Here is a 24,775-nt window from a genome sequence, read left to right as displayed (position 1 = left end):
CACTGGAATATTAAAAGCATTTATGTACTTAAAATTTTGAAATGTTCTAGAATGTAATTGGTGTGACCTGGGATAAGTACACATAATGAGAAAGATGAGATATGTTTATCTCAATTTCCTTCAAGGTCAATTGATTTTTTTTTTAAGTTCTAGATTTTCAAGGGCCAATTCTATAACTACAAGTAAAGAAAAATAAAGGAGCTGGAAGTTTCCTTGTAATGTAGTAAAACAAACTTCAGAAGCCAAAAGTCTGGATTTGAATCTCTGCACATCACTGACTAACCTTAACTTTGACAAGTCATTTAACGTCTCTTTTCCTCAGTTTCTGTAGCTCTGAACAGGGGATAATAACAATATCTTCCTCAACACTTGTAAAGAGGGTGAAAGGATATTATTAATATGAAAGAGTTTTGCAAATGGAAAATATCTGTGCAAATCTTAACCTTAAAGTCCCAACTGTGTTTTATTTCCAAACATATCAGGTGACCAACCTGAAATTTTACAAGATTCTTTTCATGAGTGCGTGCTGTAGTTAATAGCGTTCATTGACAGAGTGAAACCTATTTTGCTAGTCTCCATGGGGATGTTTGTTTTTAGTCTCCTAATTTGTTTTCTTTACATACAAAAAATTTCCACACAAGTAGTTTAAAAAGTGAGCTAGTTTAAGACCAATACTAAAACTGAGGAAGTCTAGGGAAATGCAAGTTCCTGGTGGATGCTACATGTCCAAAAATGTTAGAAATAATTAACTTTAATGAAAAATAAAGGACTGCCCACAATTCCAAATTAACCAACACCATTTCAAGGGACTAAAAACTTATTGCCATTCATTCTGCTTCACATAGGCTAAACTGTAAAATTGATGTTTGGGTCTCATTCTCAATAACTTCCTCAGTGTTTTCTCACAATCCCAGTCCTAAAGGTCTTCCCAGGTATACTTGGGGAAGTCACAAAATAGGCCATTATATACAGGGCTACAAATAGCAAGGGACAAACCTGGAGCAGACCAGTTTCTGTCAGAGCAAGTGAAAAACATGGCTTAGAGGCCCACACTTATTTATTTTACAGCTCTTGCCAGTCTATGCTTGATATTTAAAAGTTTTTCTTTACTTCTTTTCCAGATAGTACTCTGTTGTTAGGTGAGTCTGACTTGCTCTCATTCTGTTTACCTTAAAGGAGCAGAATTTGTACCTTACAAATAAAAATACCACTCTCCTATCCATTTTACTTTTCACAGTTTATGAATGTGTATTTCAAGGATATGGATATTTTCATGAATATCCCATGAATATTTTATGTCAATGACCACAGAGTACCAGCCTCAACAAATATTTGCAGTTTCTGGGGTTGTACTGTTACTAGTGTATTTACCCAAACTCTTTCTCATTTTCTCCTCTGTTGCTACGGCAAGAATTCCTCATGCTTATCCTGTGACCTTTCCTGATTTTTTGTAGAAATCTAAAGAGCAGCCATATGTTAAGTTAGTTTAAGAGAGGCTTCTTAGTGACCCTGCCTGTGCTCTACTCACAGGTCTTGTTGCTGCTGCTAAGTCGCTTCAGTAGTATCCTACTCTGTGCGACCCCATAGACAGCAGCCCACCAGGCTCCCCCGTCCCTGGGATTCTCCAGGCAAGAACACTGGAGTGGGTTGCCATTTCCTTCTCCAATGCATGAAAGTGAAAAGTGAAAGTGAAGTCGCTCAGTCATGTCCAACTCCTAGCGACCCCATGGACTGCAGCCTACCAGGCTCCTCTGTCCATGGGATTTTCCAGGCAAGAGTACTCACAGGTCTTAGCTGCCAATATATATTTTGTGTGAATCTTCTTCGCTGGAAGAAATGCAGACCATGTGCCTTTCCTAGGTGATCTGAGGCAAAATAATTCTGTAATTAGATAAAAGTAGTCTTATTAACAATTATTAAACTTTTGGTAGCAAATGGGACTTTCCCATAGAAGACAGTAAATTTCACAGCAGTATTTGATGGGTTTTTTTAGTGTTTCATAATAAGAGATTAGGGGAGAAGAAATCTAATATATAACCTTAGTATATATTTAACATCATTCTTTTTGCTTCTTTAGACATTTATTTCCCATAAACTTTCCTTAAAGAACCTGTTCAATGCATACAGGCTCTGGAAAAGTTTTTAGCTTTCGTAGAAAGAAAATAATATGAGAATAACATTGATAAGTCACATATACAGATAAAAAAAAGAAGGGGGAAAGGTATTTTGGGTTTAAGAGAAAGGGCAAAAGGACTGTGTGATATAATGCAAATTATTAAACATGTCCCATGTGCCTCTTCAGCAAAGGCAATGGCACCCCACTCCAGTACTCTTGCCTGGAAAATCCCATGGATGGAGGAGCCTGGAAGGCTGCAGTCCATGGGGTCACTGAGGGTCGGACACAACTGAGCAACTTCACTTTGACTTTTCATTTTCATGCATTGGAGAAGAAAATGGCAACCCACTCCAGTGTTCTTGCCTGGAGAATCCCAGGGACGGGGGAGCCTGGTGGGCTGCTGTCTATGGGGTTGCACAGAGTTGGACACGACTGAAGCGACTTAGCAGCAGCATGTGCCTCTTTATCTTCTTTCTTATAATTAGAACTTTCATGCAGATTTTGACTATTTACTTGTATATGCATGCATGCTAAGTAGCCTGCCAGGTTTCTTAGTCTATGGGATTCTCCAGGCAAGAGTACTGGAGTGGATTACCATACCCTTCTCCAATTTACTTGTACAGTGGTTCTCAAACTATTATTCTGACTCCATTACATTTTTAAACATTATTGAGGGGCCAAAATATTCTTTTTTTGCTTTATGTGAGTTATACTTAGAAATGTTTACCATATTAAAAATTAAAACGTAGAAACTTAAAAATATGTACTCACTTAAGAATAATATACCCATTACATGCTAACATAAAATGCATATTTTATGAAAAATAAGTATATTTTAAATGCATACAGGAGTAACATTGTTTTACATTTTTGTGAATCTCTTTAATATATGGCATTATAAAAGAAAACTGGGATCTCATATCTAGTTCTGCATTCAATCTGTTGCACCATGGTTGAACTATATGAAGAAATCCAGTCTGACACAAGATGTATTGTTAGAAAAGGAAAGAGAAGGTTAACAGACTTTTCAGATGATCCTCAATATTCTTTTTTGATACTTTGATAATTTTTAAGTAGTAGTTTCTTAAAAATTAATTGCAATCAGAATTTTGAAGCCATATCAATCAACTTGTACCATGTTTCATAAAAAGCCACTGGTCTTCCTTATACTTTGAATGGATTATTTACTCATGCACGAGTTAGTAGCATCCTACATTGGTTATTTGGGAAATAATGCATCACTTACAGATTTCTATTACGTAATAGTACATTTTTTAAATCACACATGTTTATATCACTAATATCAGAAAAGTCTTTAAGCATTGGGTAGCCATCATTCTCACAGTGACAGATAAAAGTTTTCCAAAATTCTAATTTTTACTTGAAAGCTCAAACTTTTATCACTGGCAATAAATACCATCAGTTGTGTTCCTTTAAGTGACAGGCACACTCATTTCATTTTCAAGGAATGTCTGCCAAATTCCAAGTCTGATAATCATAGTTTGTTAGTTGTTCTTCCAAGTGAAACATGATGTTCCATGGAAACAGCAGAGAAGTCAGCTCACAAATGCAAACAATGGCGTGGCTGCACAAGTGCTCTTCCTCAAAGCGACCATCATGCTTTGTTGTGCTGGAAAAAAGAGTTTTCTGCATATGTCCCATTTTGCCACACCAAATATTAAAAATCCACACACTCAAGGGTAGAGACTGGTAATGTGGGGGATGGCAAGTGCATACAATGGTGAAGAATATACTCAATTTCTGCTACAACAGTTTGCTATTACTGATTTGATTCCTGCAAGAGAGCCAGAAGTTTTACACACCATGTTGCTTTTGCAACATCAGTGCAAATGTCAACACAGTGAAAAATGAAAATAATATCTTAAAATATTATTATAAAAATAGCAGTAATATTGTAAAACCCATTTGTAATCTGCAGACCACACTTTGAGAATCACTATGCCAATTTATAGCATCCTTAGGATCTTTCCAGGTTTTATATCTCTCATCTTCCTTCAGAATAGTTACAATGATTGTGTTCCTTATTTTTTAATTGGAGGAAATTGCTTTACAATGTTGTGTTGGTTTCTGCCATACAACAATGCAAACCAGCCATAACTGTACAGATCACCTCCCTCTTGAGCCTCCCTCTCCTCTTCCCACTTCACCCCTCTATATCTTCTTAAAAAATGATTTATCATATGCTTGCTTAGTAATCCCTAAAGTCTTAGTAATTTCTTCCAAAAAATGAAAGGTCTTTTAACTAATGAACAAATCTTTAATAGAATTCTGTCTTCCCCTATAGTGAATTTATTACTTTAGCTAAGCAAATTTACATGACAGTTTTTAATATTGTTTACCATCTCTTATCACCAAGTTATTTGAGGGTCACTCTTTCAATTTGGATTTTCTACTTCTCTTCCCTAAACGTTATCACTTCAAAGTGAGCTTAAGACTTACTTCCTCCTGACGTCTTTCCAAAGTTTGCATTTTTCTGTCATTGCAGATCCTTTACACAAACCTTTCAATTTTTTCCATCTCCTTTGTATGCATTCCACAATTGTTTAAAGTTTTAGTTTATTTACTGTTCTTTATTTGTGTATTTTTATAATTTTTCACAATTGGATTAAAACTTCTTTTGGAGGGTAGTTACTTGGTACCTACCATTGCTTTTTAAATAAGCAAACAAACAAACCAAAAAAAAAAACCCTCCAAAATATTTGCTGTTACATTATATTCACAGAAATGGCAGCACTTTTAAAGATATCTGAAAAAATGTATTCTTTGCAAAGTAATGGGAGATGACACTTTATTTGGCACAAGTCACAACAGGTTGCAAACTCAGTACTCTGAGCCAAAGAGAACAGGCTAGCAAGATAGAAGATTTAGTCATCTTTGTCAACAAAGAGAGAGTTAATAAACATATTAGGAAACCTCTTTGAATTTCAAAGGGAAACCATTAACATTCTCATTCATAAGATTAGTAATTAGACTTCCCTAATTGGAGTCACTTTGAGTAAAGGTAATTTGGCCTATAAGTAATCACTGTATTCAAACTTGAGAGCCTTTCCCATAATCAAAGTCAATATCCAATTCAAATTTGGGCTTTCAATTTGTAAACTATAATACAGTATATAATCTAGGGGTTCAGCTGAAATGGCCACTCTATACATATAATAAATGTAATGCTCAGTGTGATACATTTCCACTAATTCTGTTAATTCAACAAAGGAAAATCACAATTGTCAGAAGTTCAATTGTTTCATCAAGCATAAGAGTCAGATTTTTTGGTATAGGAGCAAAAGGCGGTTGTATAGTAGGTAAAATATTGTTTATGGCAGCCATTTATTTAGTCTCCAGACCAAAAAATCATGATGTTAATATGAACAGTTTTAATAGTTAATACACAAATAGTTTTGATTTTGCAATCAAAAGTCCCTCCACTTCTCATAGTTCGAAAGAAATAAGCATGCTGTTTCATTATCCAGTAAAACTATATAGTAGAATTGACTATAATTTCTCAGTTCATTTTAAAGATTCCTGCATAACTGCTGGTTGAAGACAGCGTGAAAAATAATAGAATGCAGGCAGACATTTATTTCCATATAACAAGGCTACTTAAAATACTAGTTTAAGTATGTATTTACCCTTCTGGTTCTTTTCTTTAGAACCTGTACAGTGCCTGGATCATGGTTTACTTTCAAAAATTGTTGCTGAATGAATCATAAGTAATTTCTGGTAGGTTAGAACAGAGGGGAATTTATTAATTATACTTTTCAAAGCAATCATTCTAAAATGCAGCCCACCCAATAACACTAGAAAAAAAAAAATGTACTATTTGTCATGCTGTTCCTGAACCACCCCCACCACTACTCTGCCCTCCTCCCCCTCAATATTACAAGACAGATGAATAGGTCTTTACATCTACATCTTTGGTTTCTGAATCTTGATAGCTTTTCTACAAGAGAGTTGATAGTTGGTATTTGGTTCATGAACCCTACAGAAAAGATAATGGGGCCCACACCATATTATTTGTTAAGAGAAAATGTCAAGAACAAAAAATGAAAATGTCAAAGGTAGGCTGATATACTGTATTACTTAAAGACTGTTTTGTTGGAAGAACTGACCAAGTGATTTACTCACAGCTTTTAGTGGACAGTCTTTGGATTACAATGTAGATGAAAAATAAATGGGAATCCAACCTAGGCATTTGACAGATGGAGGAAAAAAATGGGAAGACACAATTATAGTCTACAGACACATGCGTTTCTTTTCAGGATTTCAAATTATAAAAAATAATTTTGTATCAGAAATCTTGTTCAAAGGGTCTACTTATCTATATCTCTATGTCCTTTAATTACATAAGCCATCTTTAATTCCTCATCACATTGGCATACAAGTAAGGATTAGGAAATTGTGTAAAGCTGATGTTCAAAAGGGATATAGGTGCAAAAGTCAGTGGAGAGAGGATCTTAGCATATTTGAATCAAAACAGATGTAGATCTCCTTGTTGAATCTTAAATATTTTTAGGTTTTCTGATGGGTCCTTGGAAGGAGAGTTATGACCGACCTAGATAGCATATTCAAAAGCAGAGACATTACTTTGCCGACAAAGGTTCGTCTAGTCAAGGCTATGGTTTTTCCTGTGGTCATGTATGGATGTGAGAGTTGGACTGTGAAGAAGGCTGAGCACCGAAGAATTGATGCTTTTGAACTGTGGTGTTGGAGAAGACTCTTGAGAGTCCCTTGGACTGCAAGGAGATCCAACCAGTCCATTTCTAAGGAGATCAGCCCTGGGATTTCTTTGGAAGGAATGATGCTAAAGCTGAAACTCCAGTACTTTGGCCACCTCATGCAAAGAGTTGACTCATTGGAAAAGATTCTGATGCTGGGAGAGATTGGGGGCAAAAGAAGGAGACGACAGAGGATGAGATGGCTGGATGGCATCACTGACTCGATGGACATGAGTCTGAGTGAACTCCGGGAGTTGGTGATGGACAGGGAGGCCTGGCGTGCTGTGATTCATGGGGTCGCAAAGAGTCGGACACAACTGAGCGACTGATCTGATCTAATCTGATCTGATGGGTCCTGAGGAAGAGTGTGTTCAGCCACTTAGTAATAAATAGTGCTTTATTCCATAAACATTGAGTGTCCACTATGTGTCATGAATTTGCTAGAGGTCCCCAATATAGAGGGGGGAAAAAAAAGGTTAAAGAAATGGAGGGAAAAAAAAAAACAAGAAATGTTCTCTGTTGGTCAAAAAAGGCATATCACTGCATACTGCCAAAGATCCAGTAGGGTGTCATATTTAATGTTTATTTTATGTATGTTAACTGATGATATTCATGTTGATGAAGAATATGGAAGACTAACACCTGAAACAAACACAACATTGTAAATCAACTGTACCTCCAATAAAAAATTTTAAGAAAGAATATAGAAGACCAAACTGAATATGGAAAAACATGAAAGTCCTAAAATCTCCTTCTAAAGGTTCCTATTTCTTGGTATTGATGACACACTAAATTTGTTATTTTAATCCCTTAATCTTCAGTCTATTCTTCTAAACAAAGAAATTTCATTCTCAAATTCTAAAGTAAAATATATTTAAACATTGATCCTAATCATTATTTAATGTGTACTTACTATTAGCTCCATAAAGAGAACAGACAGTATAATATCTCTCTTCTACATATATATTTTTCAGAACTATGACATATAGCAATTTTTAAGGTACTTATCCTATTGACTCTTGGTCATGTCAAGAAATTAGGTCTTTGTTGCTCACTTGAGTAATTCCATAATTCAATATTTTGTACATATAATTAATTGTAATTTGGCGAACAAAAATCAAGGATGATATTCAACTTACTGTTTAGCTTCTTTAAATTTGTTTTCTTCTGCTATGATATATACATGCTAAGACCTCAAGAAATAGTTGAGAATGATTTCTTCTTGTTGTCTCCCTAAAGAGTTAAATTTACTTTCATGCTTTTGCAAAAACATGCTTTGCCACTGCTTTGGCAGAGCCATATACTTTATTTGACAACAATCTACTGTACTTTTCTTATTTCAAAAACCAACGCCTTTAACTGTAATTTTATGCTCTAATACTTCATAAAATAGTTCCATTTCTCCCACGTAAATTAAATTGGGACATTTTATTGTTCCATCTTATTTGTCAATATAAGATATTTAAAGTGAACACATGGACTTCTTAATTCTTCTCAATATGTTGAGGATTGTTATACTTTATTTTGGCTTGTAATTCCAATTACCAGCCTTTTGTAGTGAAGCAAGTGAATAAGTAAGATGCAACCACTAAGATTTCACTGAATCCTTTTGTGGTGACAGCACCAGTGCTTAAGTTTCCTTTATATTCCTATTCCTTTCACCTACTCAGGAATTTTGATTACTAGATTGAGATTTGTATTATACCAACAGCCCATAGTGAAAGAATTTCTATTAATAAGAGGCAACTTTTTATGACTAGCATATTTAACTTAGCATAATACCTGAAGTGTCATCCATGTTGCCAGCATGTGTCAGAATTTCTTTCCTTTTTAAGGCTGAGTAATATTCCATTGTCTGTATATACCATATTGTATTAACCGACTTATCTGCTGATGGACACTTAGGTTGCTTCCACCTTTGGCTATTGCAAATAACAATGCTATGAACATGGAGATACATCTTTGAAGCACTGCTTTCAATTCTTTTGGGTATATACACAGAAGTGGAAATGCTAGATCATACTGTAATTCTATTTCTAAATTTTTGAGAAATTGTCATACTCTTTTCCATAGCAGGTGCACCATCATTCCCATAAATCATGCATGAGGGTTCTAACAGCTCCATGTCCTTGCCAACATCTGTTATTTTCTGGGGTTTTTTAGTGGTAGCCATTCTAATGAGTATGAGGTGGTATCTCATTGTGGTTTTGATTTGCATTTCTTTAATGATCAGTGATGTTGAGCATCTTTTTCATGTGATTATTGGCCATTTGTTTATCTTTGGAGAAATTATTCAAGTCCTTTGCTCAGTTTTTAATTAGATTGTTTCTTCACTGCTGAGTTTTAGAAACTCCTTTTATATTCTAGATATTGATCCTTTTTCAGGTACAAAATTTGCAAATATTTTCTCTTTCCACTTTTGCATTTTCACTCTGTTGATAGTGTCCTTTGATAAACAGAAGTTTTTAATTTTTATCTACTCCAGTTTATCTATTTTTCCTTTTGTTCCCTGTAACTTTTACTTTGACTTGACTTCATAAATATTCTACAAGCTGCCTTAAAATCTACCTAAAGCAGAATATAAATAGATAATAATGTAATCACTCATTCTTTAATATGAGGTATTCTTAGATTTTCTTATGATATTTTAATTTTTAGAGCTTGTTACGAATTCTTTTTTATTTGTTAATGGTATGAATATAACAAATACTGCTTGCCTATCTGAACAAAAATTATTTATATAGGGAAACGATTCTCCTTGAGTCTCCTAACTTTTTGCATGCCTTGTAAACAAGGCATTGACTGGCCTCTGCTCTGATTTATCTTTTCAAAGATGACTATGTGGCAAACAACCTTGGAAGAAAGGTCAAGTCTGCTTACAGCCTTGGAAGATGAAATAGCGTCTCCTTCTAGACCTACTCTGGGAGTTGGTGATGGACAGGGAAGTCTGGCGTGCTGCAGTTCATGGGGTTGCAAAGAGTCGGACACGACTGAGTGACTGAACTGAACTAGACCTACAAACAGGCATGCTTGCCATCAATTGTAAAACGTCTATATCCCCCAAGCCCAGGATTCCTCTCCTATAATGCAACCTACTGCATGTGAAGGCTTCACCTGGCCTTCTTTGCGTTACTATCTGGGAACTGCAGCTCAAGGAACCAGTACAACAAAAGACTGATAGATTGGCTACTTCTGCTGCTATGAGTAAGAAACGGTCCCTTGTCTCCAGCCTCGGAGGTTCACATCTTCCACAAGTACCCATGAAACTATGGCATGCTAACTTGTTAGCTTGAAGTCGGGGGGAAACTCAAACCCTTCACAGTGATCAACAATGTATTCTATTACTGTGTAAAACAGGGAACTTACTCATTTCCTTTAAACAGACGGAAATCCAAAAAAGAGGGGATATAAGTAAACGTATAGCGGATTCCCTTTGCTGTACAGCAGAAACTAACTCAACGTTGTAAAGCAACTATACTCCAATTAAAAATTATAAAAATGTGTTCTAAAAGATTTTTGAATATCCTTGAAAGGATATTCTAAATATCTTTCAAAGTCATTTAGCCTAACTCCCACTCAGTCAAAAATTTCTTCTACACATCCTGACAGATGGCATTTGAAATATCACTTAAATGATTCCAGTAAAAGGAAACTCTTCTCAAAGCTTTTTGCATCATTGATTATTAAGTCCCGCCTTATGTTGAACTGAACTATTTGTAACTTCATAATACTGGCTTTTGCCTGATTTCATGTTTTTTACATAGAATAATTATTCTATTTTTCACATGGCAGGTCTTTGTATTTGAAAATACTTATTTAGTCTCCACTAATCTCACTTAATTCTCTGAACATATCAATTTCATTCCATATTCTTCCCACACTATGTTCTATAGATCCACTGGACTCTCTAGACATACCCCAAAATGGTAATGATTCCCAGAGGTGTGTCTATATAACTATAGAACAATTCAGTGATAATGAATTGTTTATCAATTGTTATCAAAGATAATCACTTTATCATTTTAACAGAATGCCATTGATTCATTTAGCATAAATTTTGTATACCATTTTTGTAGCTCTATCATACTGTCCTATTGTGTTCAGCTTGTGATTAGTTAAAATATTCAGGCTTTTTCCCCATAGCCATACTCAAGCCATAACTATACTTGTAAAACTGACTTTTAGAATCCATAACAAAGATTTTTTTTTAAGATTTTGCCTCTGTCATCAGTAATACTATTTTTTGCTAAATATAATCTATGCCATCGGAAAAAATTATAGGCATTCTTTCTATCTCTTAATACTAGTCACTAATGGAAATACTGTCTACAAAAAGGGCTAAGGACAAGCCACTGAACTTCTTTCATAACAATCTAGACTATACTTCAACAGTACTGATCAGTTGTTCAACAAGTTATAATTTACTGAATGAGGCCATTATCCCACATTAATATCATCACAAAGATATCATGCTTTGGTGAAATAAAAATGTTTCATTTGTTTCCTTGGCATTCTCTAGATCTACCAACTATTTCTAAAAGAATGTCAGCACTTTTCTAAGATATTAAGAAGAGTGTCACTCAGGAGGATGTGTCATTGCTAATTTACTTTGATTACACTGCTAATTTACTAATGATTAAGCAAGGTAAAGGCAACTGAATTTAGGCATCTTTACCTAAATAAGAAATTGCTTTCCTAATCCCCAGTCTAAAGCCTTAAGCCCCGGAAGTAGTGATAACTAACGTTCTCATTCACAGACTTCAAGCTTCTGATTGAGATGTAGAAGAAAAACACATGTGTCTCTGGGGTAATCAATATGAAATTCTGCCTCCATTGCCACTTTTTGATGTGGTTGGAAAAATACTATATCCTTATTGTAGTGATGCTGAAGCTGAAGCTCTAAAACTTTGGCTACTTGATGTTAAAGCCATCTCATTAGAAAACACCCTGATGCTGGGAAAGATTGAAGGCATGAGGAGAAGGGGACAATAGAGAGTGAGATGGCTGGATGGCATCATGAACTCAGTGGACATGAGTCTGAATAAACTCCGGGAGATAGTGAAGGACAAGGAGTCCTGGCATGCTGCAGTCTATGGGGTCCCAAAGAGTTGAACACAACTGAGCGACTGAATGACAATTCTGTTTATTAATTTAACACTTTTTTGAATTGATAACTAATCCCAGTTAGCCCTACAAAAGATCAATGGACAAAGTCCACAATCATATTGATAGATCAAAAGGATATTTGAAGAAAAAGTAAGCATTTACTTCTGATAATAACTCTTGGAAAATAATTTTTCTCAAACTAATTCATAATCATAGTTATCAGTGAAACACTGAAGCAACCATAGATCACTTCACTTATTTAAACTCCTTTTAAAAAATTTTAGCCTAGGCAGTAAAAGAAAAAACATGAATATTGAAAAGCAGTACCAGACATCATTATTTGCAGATGATGTGAATAAAACTATATTATTGCAATATTAAGAAGAAAGGATACAAAAATTAATAATTTTAAAATACATTCTAAATCAATTATAAGTTAGGATATACAACAGAAAAATAATCCCATTCTTATCATGTATACCTGTGGTGCCTCTCAAACTTTAATGTGCATATAAATCACCTAAGGATCTTACTAAAATGAAGATTCAGTACATTTGTAATCAAGATTTTACATTTCCAATGAGTTTCCAAGTGCTGCTGATCATACTTTTAGTTATGCGTGTATATATGGATATATATACATATACACATATACTAATATGTATAAACTGCATCTATAATTTTTAAACTTTAGAATTAAGAAATCTGTAAAAACTCTATTTTACAAAAAGGTAAAAGAAAGTTTAAGTATTACTGGATGACATAAAATAATATTTGAATGAAGAGAATGTCATGTTCCTGGATAGGAAGACAACAGTATAAAAATGTCCGTTCTTCCTCAGATCAGTTTAGTCGCTGAGTTGTGTCTGACTCTTTGTGACCCCATGGACTGCAGCACGCCAGGCCTCCCTGTCTAACACCAACTCCCAAGTTTACTCAAACTCATGTCCATCAAGCTGGTGATGCCACCCAACAATTTCATCCTGTGTTGTCCCCTTCTCCTCCTGCCTCCAATCTTTCCCAGCATCAGGGTCTTTTCAGATGAGTCAGTTCTTTGCATCAGGTGGCCAAAGTATTGGAGTTTCAACTTCAACATCAGTCCTTCCAAAGAATATTCAGGACTGATTTCCTTTAGGATGGACTGGTTGGATCTCCTTGCAGTCCAAGGGACTCTCAAAAGTCCTCTCCAACACCACAGTTCAAAAGCATCAATTCTTCATCACTCAGCCTTCTTTATGTTCCAAGTCTCACAGCCATACATGACTACTGGAAAAACCATAGCCTTGACTAGATGGAATGTTGTTGGCAAAGTAATGTCTCTGCTTTTTAATATGCTGTCTAGGTTGGTCATAAGTTTTCTTCCAAGGAGCAAGCGTCTTTTAATTTCATGGCTGCAGTCACCATCTGCGGTGATTTTGGAGCCCCCAAAAATAAAGTCTGCCACTATTTCCTCTATTTCCCCATCTATTTGCCATGAAGTGATGGCACCAGATGCCATGAGCTTAGTTTTCTGAATGTTGAGTTTTAAGCCAAGTTTTTTACTCTCCTCTTTCACTTTCATCAAGAGGCTCTTTAGTTCTTCCTAAAATTAGTTTAATGCCTTTAACACAAATGAAAACCACTAAATGTGGGAGTGTTTACAACTTTAAAAAATGAATATTATAAAGTTCATCAAAAGAATAAATATGTTATATCAGATACATTTTTCACAGAGACCATTAGGCATTTCTTTCCCTTCCAAAAATTAATGACTAGAATTAAAACCATTTGTTTCTGCCACAGAAACAGGCAGATCAAAATTGCATGTACCAAGTCCAGCCACTGATCCAAATGTGCACACAAACTTAGTATATAATAAAGGTGGCATATCAAATCACTAGAAAAAAATATGAATCATCTGACAAGTGAATTGAGATATAACTAATAGTCACTGAAATAGACATATACTGGTCAAACAATATTATGACTCTAAGACTTAATAAAACAAGTATACACAAACATCAAATACTATGAAACTTAAAATAAAAGACTTGACTACTGGAAAACTATAGCTTTGACTAGATGGACCTTTGTTGACAAAGTAATGTCTCTGCTTTTTCATATGCTGTCTAGGTTGGTCATAACTTTCCTTAGAAGGAGTAAGTGTCTTTTAATTTCATGGCTGCAGTCACCATCTGCAGTGATTTTGGAGCCCCCAAAAATAAAGTCTGACACTGTTTCCACTTTTTCCCCATCTATTTCCCATGAAGTGATGGGACCAGATGCCATGAACTTAGTTTTCTGAATGTTGAGCTTTAAGCCAACTTTTTCACTCTCCTCTTTCACTTCATCAAGAGGCTTTAGTTCCTCTTCACTTTCTCCATAAGGGTGGTGTCATCTGCATATCTGAGGTTATTGATATTTCTCCCAGCAATCTTGATTCCAGCTTGCGCGTCATCCAGCCCAGCGTTTCTCATGATGTACTCTGCATATAAGTTAAATAAACTAGGTGACAATATACAGCCTGGACGTACTCCTTTCCTGATTTGGAACCAGTCTGTTGTTCAGTCGGATGTTCACGCTGGTTTTAAAAACCAGAACCAGAGATCAAATTGCCAACATCCACCGGATCATCGAAAAAGCAAGAGAATTCCAGAAAAAACATCTATTTCTGCTTTATTGACTATTCCAAAGCCTTTGACTCTGTGGATCACAATAAACTGTGGAAAAGTCTGAAAGAGATGGGAATACCAGACCACCTGACCTGCCTCCTGAGATCTGTATGCAGGTCAGGAAGCAACAGTTAGAACTGGACATGAAACAACAGACTGGTAATGGGAAATAGATGGGGAAACAGTGGAAACAGTGGCAGACTTTATTTTGGGGGGCTCCAAAATCCTGCAGATGGTGATTGCAGCCATGAAATTAAAAGACACTTACTCCTTGGAAGGAAAGTTATGACCAACCTAGACAGCATATTAAAAAGCAGAGACATCACTTTACTAACAAAGGTCCATCTAGTCAAGGTTATGTTTTTCCAGTAGTCATGTCTTTTAAGTTTCATATTATTTGATGTTTGTGTGTACTTGTTTTACCAAGTCTTAAAGTCATAATGCCGAAGAATTCATGCTTTTGAACTGTGGTGTTGGAGAAGGCTCTTGAGAGTCCCTTGGACTGCAAGGAGATCCAACCAGTCCATCCTAAAGGAGATCAGTCCTGGGTGTTCATTGGAAGGACTGATGGTTGAAGCAGAAACTCTAATACTTTGGCCATCTGATGCAAAGAGCTGACTCATTTGAAAAGACCCTGATGCTGGAAAAGATTGAGGGCAGGAGGAGAAGGGGATGACAGAGGATGATATGGTTGGATGGCATCACCGACTCAATGAACATGGGTTTGGGTAGACTCCGGGAGTTGGTGATGAACAAGGAGGCCTGGCGTGCTGTGGTTCATGGGGTCACAAAGAGTTGGACACAACTGAGCAACTGAACTGAACTGACACGGTCAAAGGGTTTGGCATAGTCAATAAAGCATAAATAGATGTATTTCTGGAACTCTCTTGCTTTTTCAATAATCCAGCAGATGTTGGCAATTTGATCTCTGGTTCCTCTGCATTTTCTAAATCCAGCTTGAACGTCTATACATTCACAGTTCTTGTATTGCTGAAGCCTTGCTTGGAGAATTTTGAGCACTACTTCACTAGCATGTGATGTGAGTGCAATTGTATGGTAGTTTGAATCTTTTTTGGCATTGCCTTTCTTTGGGATTGGAATGAAAACTCATCTTTTCCAGTCCTGTGGCCACTGCTGAGTTTTCCAAATTTGCTGACATATTGAGTGCAGCACTTTCACAGCATCATCGTTTAGGTTTTGAAATAGCTCAACTGGAATTCCATCACCTCCACTAGCTTTGTTCATAGTGATGCTTCCTAAGGCCCACTTGACTTTGAATTCCAGGATATCTGGCTCTAGGTGAGTGATCACACTATCATGGTTATCTGGGTCATGAAGATCTTTTTTGTATAGTTCGTCCGTGTATTCTTGCCACCTCTTCTTCTGCTTCTCTTAGGTCTGCTTCTCTTAGGTCCATACCATTTCTGTCCTTTATTGAGCCCATCTTTGCATGAAATGTTCCCTTAGTATCTCTAATTTTCTTGAAGAGATCTCTAGTCTTTCCTATTCTATTGTTTTCCTCTATTTCTTTGTACTGATCACTGAGGAAGGCTTTCTTTTCTCTCCTGCTATTTTTTGGTACTCTGCATTCAAATGGATATACCTTTCCTTTTCTCCTTTGCTTTTCTTCTTTTCACAGCTATTTGTAAGGCCTCCTCAGACAGCCATTTTGCTTTTTTGCATTTATTTTTCTTGGTGATGGTCTTCCTCCCTGTCTCCTGTACAATGTCACAAACCTCCGTCCATAGTTCATCAGGTACTCTGTGTATCAGATCTAGTCCCTTAAATCTATTTCTCACTTCCACTGTATAGTTGTTAGGGATTTGGTTTATGTCATACCTGAATGGTCTAGTGGTTTTCTCTACTTTCTTCAATTTAAGTCTGAATTGGCAATAAGGAGTTCATGATCTGAGCCACAGTCAGCTCCCAGTCTTGTTTTTGCTGACTGTATAGAGCTTCTCCATCTTTGGCTGCAAAGACTATAATCAATCTGATTTTGGTGTTGACCATCTGGTGATGTCCATGTGTAGAGTCTTCTCTTGTGTTGTTGGAAGAGGGTGTTTGCTATGGTCAGTACGTACTCTTGGCAGAACTCTATTAGCCTTTGCCCTGCTTCATTCCATATTCCAAGGCCAAATTTGCCTGTTACTCCAGGTGTTTCTTGACCTCCTACTTTTGCATTCCAGTCCCCTATAATGAAAAGGACATCTTTTAGGGGTTTAATTCTAGAAAGTCTTGTAGGTATTTATAGAACCATTCAACTTCAGCTTCTTCAGTGTTACTGGTCAGGGCATGGACTTGGATTACCGTGACATTGAATGATTTGCCTTGGAATCGAACAGAGTCATTCTGTCATTTTTGAGATTGCATCCAAGTACTGCATTTTGGACTCTTTTGTTGAGTATGATGGCTACTCCATTTCTTCTAAGGATTCTTGCCCACAGTAGTAGATATAATGGTCATCTGAGTTAAATTCATCCATTTCAGCCCATTTTAGTTCGCTGATTCCTAAACCGTCGATGGAGAAGGCAATGGCAACCCACTCCAGTACTCTTGCCTGGAAAATCCCATGGACAGAGGGGCCTGGTGGGCTGCAGTCCATGGGGTCGCTAGGAGTCAGACATGACTGAGCGACTTCACTTTCACTTTTCACTTTCATGCATTGGAGAAGGAAATGGCAACCCACTCCAGTGTTCTTGCCTGGAGAATCCCAGGGACAGGGGAGCCTGGTGGACTGCCGTCTATGGGGTCGCACAGAGTCGGACACGACTGAAGTGACTTAGCAGCAGCAGCAGCAAAATGTTGACATTCACTCTTGCCGTCTCCTGTTTGACCACTTTCAATTTGCATTGATTCATGGACCTAACATTCCAGGTTCCTTTGCAATATTGCTTTTTACAGCATCAGACCTTGCTTCCATCACCAGTCACATCCACAACTGGGTGTTGTTTTTGTTTTGGCTCTGTCTCTTCATTCTTTCCAGGGTTATTTCTCCACTGATCTCCAGTAACATATTGGGCAGCTACCAATCTGGGTAGTTCATCTTTCAGTGTCCTATCTTTTTGCATTTTCATACTGTTCATGGGATATAGACTGGGAAATCATACTGGGAAACAGACTCTTGGAGGGCACAACAGAACCTTGTGTACCAGAACCCAGGAGAAAGAAGCAGCGACCCCACAAGAGATTGTCCCGGACTTGCCTGTGGGTGTCTGGGAGTCTCCGGTGGAGGAATGGGTCAGTGGTGGCCTGCTGCAGGGTTGGGGGCACTGATGTAGCAGTACATGCATGGGAACTTTTGAGGGAGGTCACCATTATCTTCATTACCTCCACTATAGTTTGGTCCCAGGTAAATAGCAAGAAGGGAACACAGCTCAACCCATCAACAGAAAATTGGATTTAAGATTTACTGAGCATGGCCCCACCCATCAGAACAAGACCCAGTTTCAGTCAGTCTATCCCATCAGAACGCTTCCATAAGCCTCTTATCCTTCTCCATCAGAGGGCAGACAGTCTGAAAACCATAGTCACAGAAAACTAACCAATCTGATTACATGGACCACAGCCTTGTCTAACTCAATGAAGCTATGAGCCATGCCATGTAGGGCCACACAAGACTCATGGGTCATGGTGGAGAGTTCTGACAAAATGTGGTCCACTGGAGAAGGGAATGGCAAACCACTTCAGTAATCTTGCCTTGAGAACCCCATGAACAGTTTTTGAAAAGGCAAAAAAGATAACAGGATTAGCCAGAAAGTTTTCAGGAAGGAGAAACTGTCCTCAAGCAGGATAAATTGTTGTTACATAATCCTTAGTACAGGGGCTTCCCTGGTGCCTCAGAGGGTAAAGCATCTGCTTAAAATGCAGGAGACCTGAGTTCAATCCCTGGGTCAGGAAGATTCCCTGGAGAAGGAAATGGCAACCCACTCTAGTACTCTTGCCTGGAAAATCCCATGGACAGAGAAGTCTGGTAGATTACAGTCCATGGGATCGCAAAGAGTCGGACACGACTGAGCAACTTCACTTTCAGGACAGAATTTAAGCTGTGTTGTTTGTTGTGTAATCATTGTTTAAAAAAAAAAATAAGTGTTTTATGTGACCAAGACTAAGGAATGCAGAGAAAAAAAAAAGATGTTTGTCCTTTCCTCCTCCTTGAGAATTCCAGACCCCTCTCTCCTCTCCTGACTTCTTATCAATCTGCCTAGGAATTGACTGTCTCATTATTAACGCTGTCTTCATTCCTCTGACAAAAATTCAATGACTTCCATAACTTAGCCATTCTAGCATGATTCTTATTTTTACCACAACCCCTATCAACATAACTAAGTCATAACTATTTCCTCTCTTTTAAAATCAAACCAATCAGCACAGAGATCTCTCTCTGATTATAACTGTAGGTTGATTTATTTTCATTACAATCCCAGTCAGATTGTACACTTCAGTCATAGACAGCCTCCCATAGGTCCCCAAATGGCATCAAATGATGAATGATTAAGAACTTTTTAAAAGATAAACCAATATTTCCTCTGTAAGTTATACACAACATAAAATGCATCTTTAAAAGGGCATTATAGAAAGCATCAAATAAATCAATAAAATGTAAAAAGTAGGCTTTACAATCACCACTAGCATTTCCTTGCCAAATATCTAACAGTGCATATCATAAGCACACAGTGAATGCTGCAATAATTATAAAGAAGCCAGAAATAATAAATGGCCAAACAATATCTCATCCCAAATTTATAAACTTCCTTTTGTAAGTACCTTCACCGTCAGGGTAGACTAGGTCCTAGACTTCTTGGTCCCTCTTATGAAGCAATGATTCACATGGCTCAGTGTCAGATGTTGTTACAGTTTAGAAGAACCTAGTCCAGTTTAGCAACAGTGACTTCCAAACTCATGTCCTCTACTGTATTTCTTCAACACCATAAAAAGGACTTATAATTATAAGAAATTTTTAAAGAAACCCATTCTTTTTAAAAATTACATGGAAACAATATTTATCTCACTACCCACAAAAATCTCTTCCAAGACCACTTCAATGACTCCTCCTCTCCCTTAGCCCTCTATTTTACTAAACCCTTCTCTCATCACTACTCCTCCTATCCACCACACCCCATGCTTCTCTCCAGTCTAATCCATTTTTATGAAAAGAACACATCTGGCAAAGCAAGATTCTTGAAGAATAGCTCAGTAAAACCGAAATACTGCATCATGGGCAAAAAGATAACAAAGGAAAAAAAATATGTTCATTCATAAGGATTTTGTCTCATCACATTTGCAGATATTTACTAAAAATGCCTAAGTGAATAAATATTACTAAGTAAGAGGAAAGAATTAGCCATGTTGTGAAAGAAGGGTTTCTGATCAGAGTTGGAAGACCCAGGCCCCTAGACAGAGCACTTCTCTTTTCACTCTGACCTAATTTTACAAGATTACTCTTACAGGGATAAAATTTACAAACATATTTCACTAACATACCTTTTTCTGAATTAATATAAAGTATTAGTACTAGATATTAATAGTTCAGTGTTGATATGGAATAAACTCATGGAATAGGCTTTAAATTTCCAACAGTTTAATCAGAAATCAGTAAAGCAAATGGTCTGTGTTCTTGCAGGATTAATGTTATGTATTTGTACAAATTTCTAGTCATAGAATGTAGTAAAACTTTACTGACCCAGGCTTCTTTAATTCAGAAATCATCACAGAGAAGGAGTAAGATAACTTATGAAGTGCTGAGGCTAGGAGAGGAGAAACATAATAATAAACTTGAAGCAGCATTGCAGCCAACTATGAATGACTTTAGAAGGGTCCGTTAGTCTCTCTGGATTCTATTCACTTGTGTTTAAAGTGAGCTAAACTAGTCAATCAATTCACCTCATCATCATATAATTCTATGACTCTATGTGGGTCAGATAGATGCAGCTTTTTTATTTTATTCTTTCCATAAGCAATGTTTCTGGGAATGGGACTATTCTTGTCTGTATGTTTTTCTCAATCTCGAGTTCATGAATAACCTTAAAGGATCACATGAATTCCCTGAATTTAGGCAACCATGTTTATCTGCATTTTTTTAGACAGAGGTTCACAGCTTTAATTCTCCAATTTGTGAACCTCTCAAAAAAAAAAAAAAAGATCAAGAATCACTTCCTTCATTAATAGACTAATTCTAAGTGATTCTCATCAACTTGTTAAAGCTGCTGCTGCTGCTGCTAAGTCACTTCAGTCATGTCCAGCTCTGTGTGACCCCACAGACGGCAGCCCACCAAGCTCCCCCATCCCTGGGATTCTCCAGGCAAGAACACTGGAGTGGGTTGCCATTTCCTTCTCCAATGCAGGAAAGTGAAAAGTGAAAGTGAAGTCGCTCAGTTGTGTCTGACTCTTCAAGACCCCATGGACTGCAGCCCACCAGGCTCCTCCATCCATGGGATTTTCCAGGCAAGAGTACTGGAGTGGGGTGCCATTGCCTTCTCCACATCAACTTGTAAAAGCAGGCACACACAAAAAAATTGTTTAATAGTCCTGTGTCGGTTCTATAACATTATGTATCTTACATCCACAAACACAACACATTCTGATATAAGCTATCCCTCAAACTTTCACTAATGGCTCTCTCCTCATTTGGTGATGAGTTGTGCTCTTCATTTGTCTAGCTTACCTCATTATATCAAAAGCTTTGAGCAGTGCCTGGCTTTCAGGGAAGCAAGGGAAAAGAAGAGCTACCAGTTTATCTCTAGGGAAAGAAGGCAGCTGTGGAGTGATCATCTTCTCATCTGAGCTTGGATTGTGACTCCAAAACTCTGTGAGATAATGGAAGAATCAGCAAGCAAGGATAGATAATCTTATCCAAAATCAAGCCTTGAAATTTCAGCAAAAGAAAATGTAAACCCAAAGTAAACAAGGGCCTTACCAAAAGTGGCAAGGTGAGGACCAGAATCCTTACCCAATGGTACAGGGTTCCTACCATTTCACTACAATTGTCCAACTGGGAGAAGGCACAGAACCCAACATGGATTGCAAACGAACAAGTCACCTATTCCAGTTCCACTCATTTAACTGAAATCCAGCAGCTAACAATCTCCTTCTTCATTATGGGTAGATAGACCACAATCTGAGATTTTTGCCTAATTTATCAGCATATGACAAATAAAATAACACATGTCTTATATGTAATAAAAGTTGGATTCAAATTCTTTGTCATTGTTATAGCTATAAAAGTTAGCCAGTGTTATAAATAAAATTGCTTTTATCATGCAAACTTAATTTTCAATAATGCTTGTTTATTTATCTTAACTGACAATTACAGGAAGAAAAAATGATCCATTCCCTAGTGTCTTTTAAAATAGATGTATGTAAAATTGGATGATTGCTATTTCATTCCTATACACTTCTGGAAATTGACTTTTAAGAGCTTAATAACATTTGCATTTCTTTTATCTTTTCAGGAGCATTGTTTTAAACCCTGCCTATTTCCGAAATCATCTTCGTCAGGCAACAGTGTTTAGATGTCTGGAGAGATATTCAGAAGCTGCCCGGTATGTTTATTATAACTTTTGTGAAGATTTATTTCAAGTTAAATTAATTTCATTCTCAGCTTCTGGTAATAGCATAATAGAACTTTCCATTTCTCTCATGGAATATGATTTTACCAGAATTATTGTCTTATAAATGTCAAACCAACAATTATTGACTATCTTTTTCTTTAATTAAAGCCACTCTGTGTTCATAGCTCTTGGGAAAATTCAAACTTTCCAGCCATGAGGTCACTGATAATGATGGGAAAACTTCCAGGGAAGATTAGAAATGAACTTGACCTCTTGCTCTCAAGTACATTCCTGATCCTAGTTGTAATGACACAATTTTGTGACTCTCTCTATCTTGAGTTCTGGAAATAAAACCCAACCACATGAAAAGGATCTCAGCAGCCCATTTCTAGAAAAGATGGTCTAAGCTATAACACCAAGCGTTTTAAGAGGTGTCCTAAAGTATTGTCTCTTGGACCTGCAGTATGTTTCATAAAAACCTAGTGAAGCAACTCCTGATATTCTCATCCCCAGAACCTAGACTTATGGCAAAGAATTACAAGACTTGTGTAACAGCCTCCATGCTACACTCAGAATTCCTTTGTACCTGTGGCAATGAAGGCTTTTTATTCCTGAGTTAAGATCATCATATTAGACTCCCCTTCCCTTTGTTAAATTCTCTCAAAGAATTTTCTTCATCTCCTAATGTATAGGTATCTATTGTTTCTTATCCAGCCAATTTACCATCCAAGGATTTTATCAATAAAGTGTGAGTGGTTTCTACATACACTCCAAACATAACTCCTAGGGAGAAATCCATAGTAATAGGAATGGGGAGCCTAGGTTGCTGGTGGCTACTATCTCTATAATATATATAAATAATACTTTCTTAGAAAATGAAAACTTTAAGAAATTTAAATAATAAATAATATAAATAGTAATAAAGTGATTTCATAAAATTGATACTATGAGTTTGACATGCATTCTATAAGACAGTCCTAGGTATTAAATGGCACCCCACTCCAGTACTCTTGCATGGAGAATCCCATGGATGCAGGAGCCTGGTAGGCTGCAGTCCATGGGGTCGCTAAGGGTCGGACACGACTGAGTGACTTTACCTTCACTTTTCACTTTCATGCATTGGAGAAGGAAATGGCAACCCACTCCAGTGTTCTTGCCTGGAGAATCCCAGGGACGGGGGAGCCTGGTGGACTGCCATCTATGGGGTCGGACACGACTGAAGCGACGCAGCAGCAGCAGCAGCAGCAGGTATTACTTGAACTCATTTAAATGATGACATGGAAGACTGAATTAATCACAATACTCTACTCACAGTCAACCACAATAGATAAGTCACACTATCTATTTATCTGTGTGGTAATGTCCTCTTTTAAAATTCAAAGTATGTCTCTATCAATCTCATTTATACACTTTATTTTTCCTTATACTTGTTTCCTAAATGTTTTCTTACGTTAGCTACATACAACTTCTTCTACTTTTTATGTTCTTTACTGAGTTATCCCTGTGGCTTATTTTCTGCCTACACGTACTATGTGAGTGAAAGGGTATTTAAGAGATGATAGTAAGCTTCCTTCTGTCTGTAAAAGTCATTAACTACAAACAAATCTAATCAGTTTAGCATAAACAGATACAGTACAGTTATCTGTAAATAATTTTCTTTAAGAGGTAGTTCATTAATGTGTTTTCTGAATCTAATCAAAAAAATAACAGGAGAAAGCTAGATGCAACTTCAGAACTAGATTGCAACTAGTTAAAACTGCTAGTAATACACTTAGGTTAACTTGTATAGACTCTAGAGAGCCCATTGTTAAATATTCAGGAACATTAGGAGAGCCAGTTGTTTACTGTAAAAGAAATTAGCGTTGCTGGGAGAATGTATACTATATAAATTGGCAAATGCTTCAAATCCATGATTTTGGAGTTTAGGGGAGAGCCAGACACCAGAAGATCATTGACTATAACTTAATTGTATCAAACCTAACCATTTGAGTTACACTGGTGATAAAAATTCTTTATGGTTCCTAAAACAAATGAACAAACAATGAGAACTAGAAAATTAAGAATTTGTCAGTACCTACAGGCAGTATTGGCATGAAACATCCATTTCCCTCGACATAATATCCCTGAAGTGTAATAAGTGCATCTGTTTCATATCATTTGATGGCTAACTTGACAATACTCCTTGAGAAGTTTCCTAATAACTGTTGGCTATACTGGTATGGACTTTCCAACAGAGAAGCAGATACAATTACTTTCAAATTCAAGTATTTTTCATCTTGGTTTCCTTGGCAATTATCGTCCTCAATATAGAGTATTGGCCATCCTTTTTTCCCCTCTAGGGAAAGAATAATATGACCCAAGAACATTAATATCTTAGTGTCTCTTAACTATTTGATTTCTAGTGTAAAACAATAAATACAAATCAATATATTAAACATTCATACTTATCAATTAATTGCTTGGACACTTAGGTAGTTTTGGTTCAGGGCTCTTACAAACACATTATATGAAAACCCATTGAAAAAGCCCACACATCAAGATATTTTCTCTAAGGAGCCAAGTAGGCATGCTTCTGAGGTTGAAAGGCACCAAGCAAATACAAAAGAATGCCATTACCATGTA

At 36.8% G+C, this 24,775-nt stretch overlaps 1 protein-coding gene across 1 annotated transcript in view; it reads left to right on the top strand.

The window, feature by feature from the left end:
• The window catches only part of LOC104989844 (spermatogenesis-associated protein 16-like), a 135,252-nt gene that overhangs the window by 100,515 nt on the left and 9,962 nt on the right, over nucleotides 1-24,775 (top strand). Inside the window, exon 4 of the mRNA XM_010841635.1 lies at nucleotides 22,055-22,144. Within this exon, the coding sequence (XP_010839937.1) occupies nucleotides 22,055-22,144 (90 nt within the window). The remainder of the gene's footprint in view (nucleotides 1-22,054; nucleotides 22,145-24,775) is intronic.

This window comes from Bison bison, unplaced genomic scaffold, assembly GCF_000754665.1.
Source record: "Bison bison bison isolate TAMUID 2011002044 unplaced genomic scaffold, Bison_UMD1.0 scf7180017864164, whole genome shotgun sequence".
Classification (NCBI taxonomy): domain Eukaryota; kingdom Metazoa; phylum Chordata; class Mammalia; order Artiodactyla; family Bovidae; genus Bison; species Bison bison.
The sequence above is the reverse complement of the archived record's forward strand: the minus strand, read 5'-3'. Positions and strand labels throughout refer to the sequence as shown.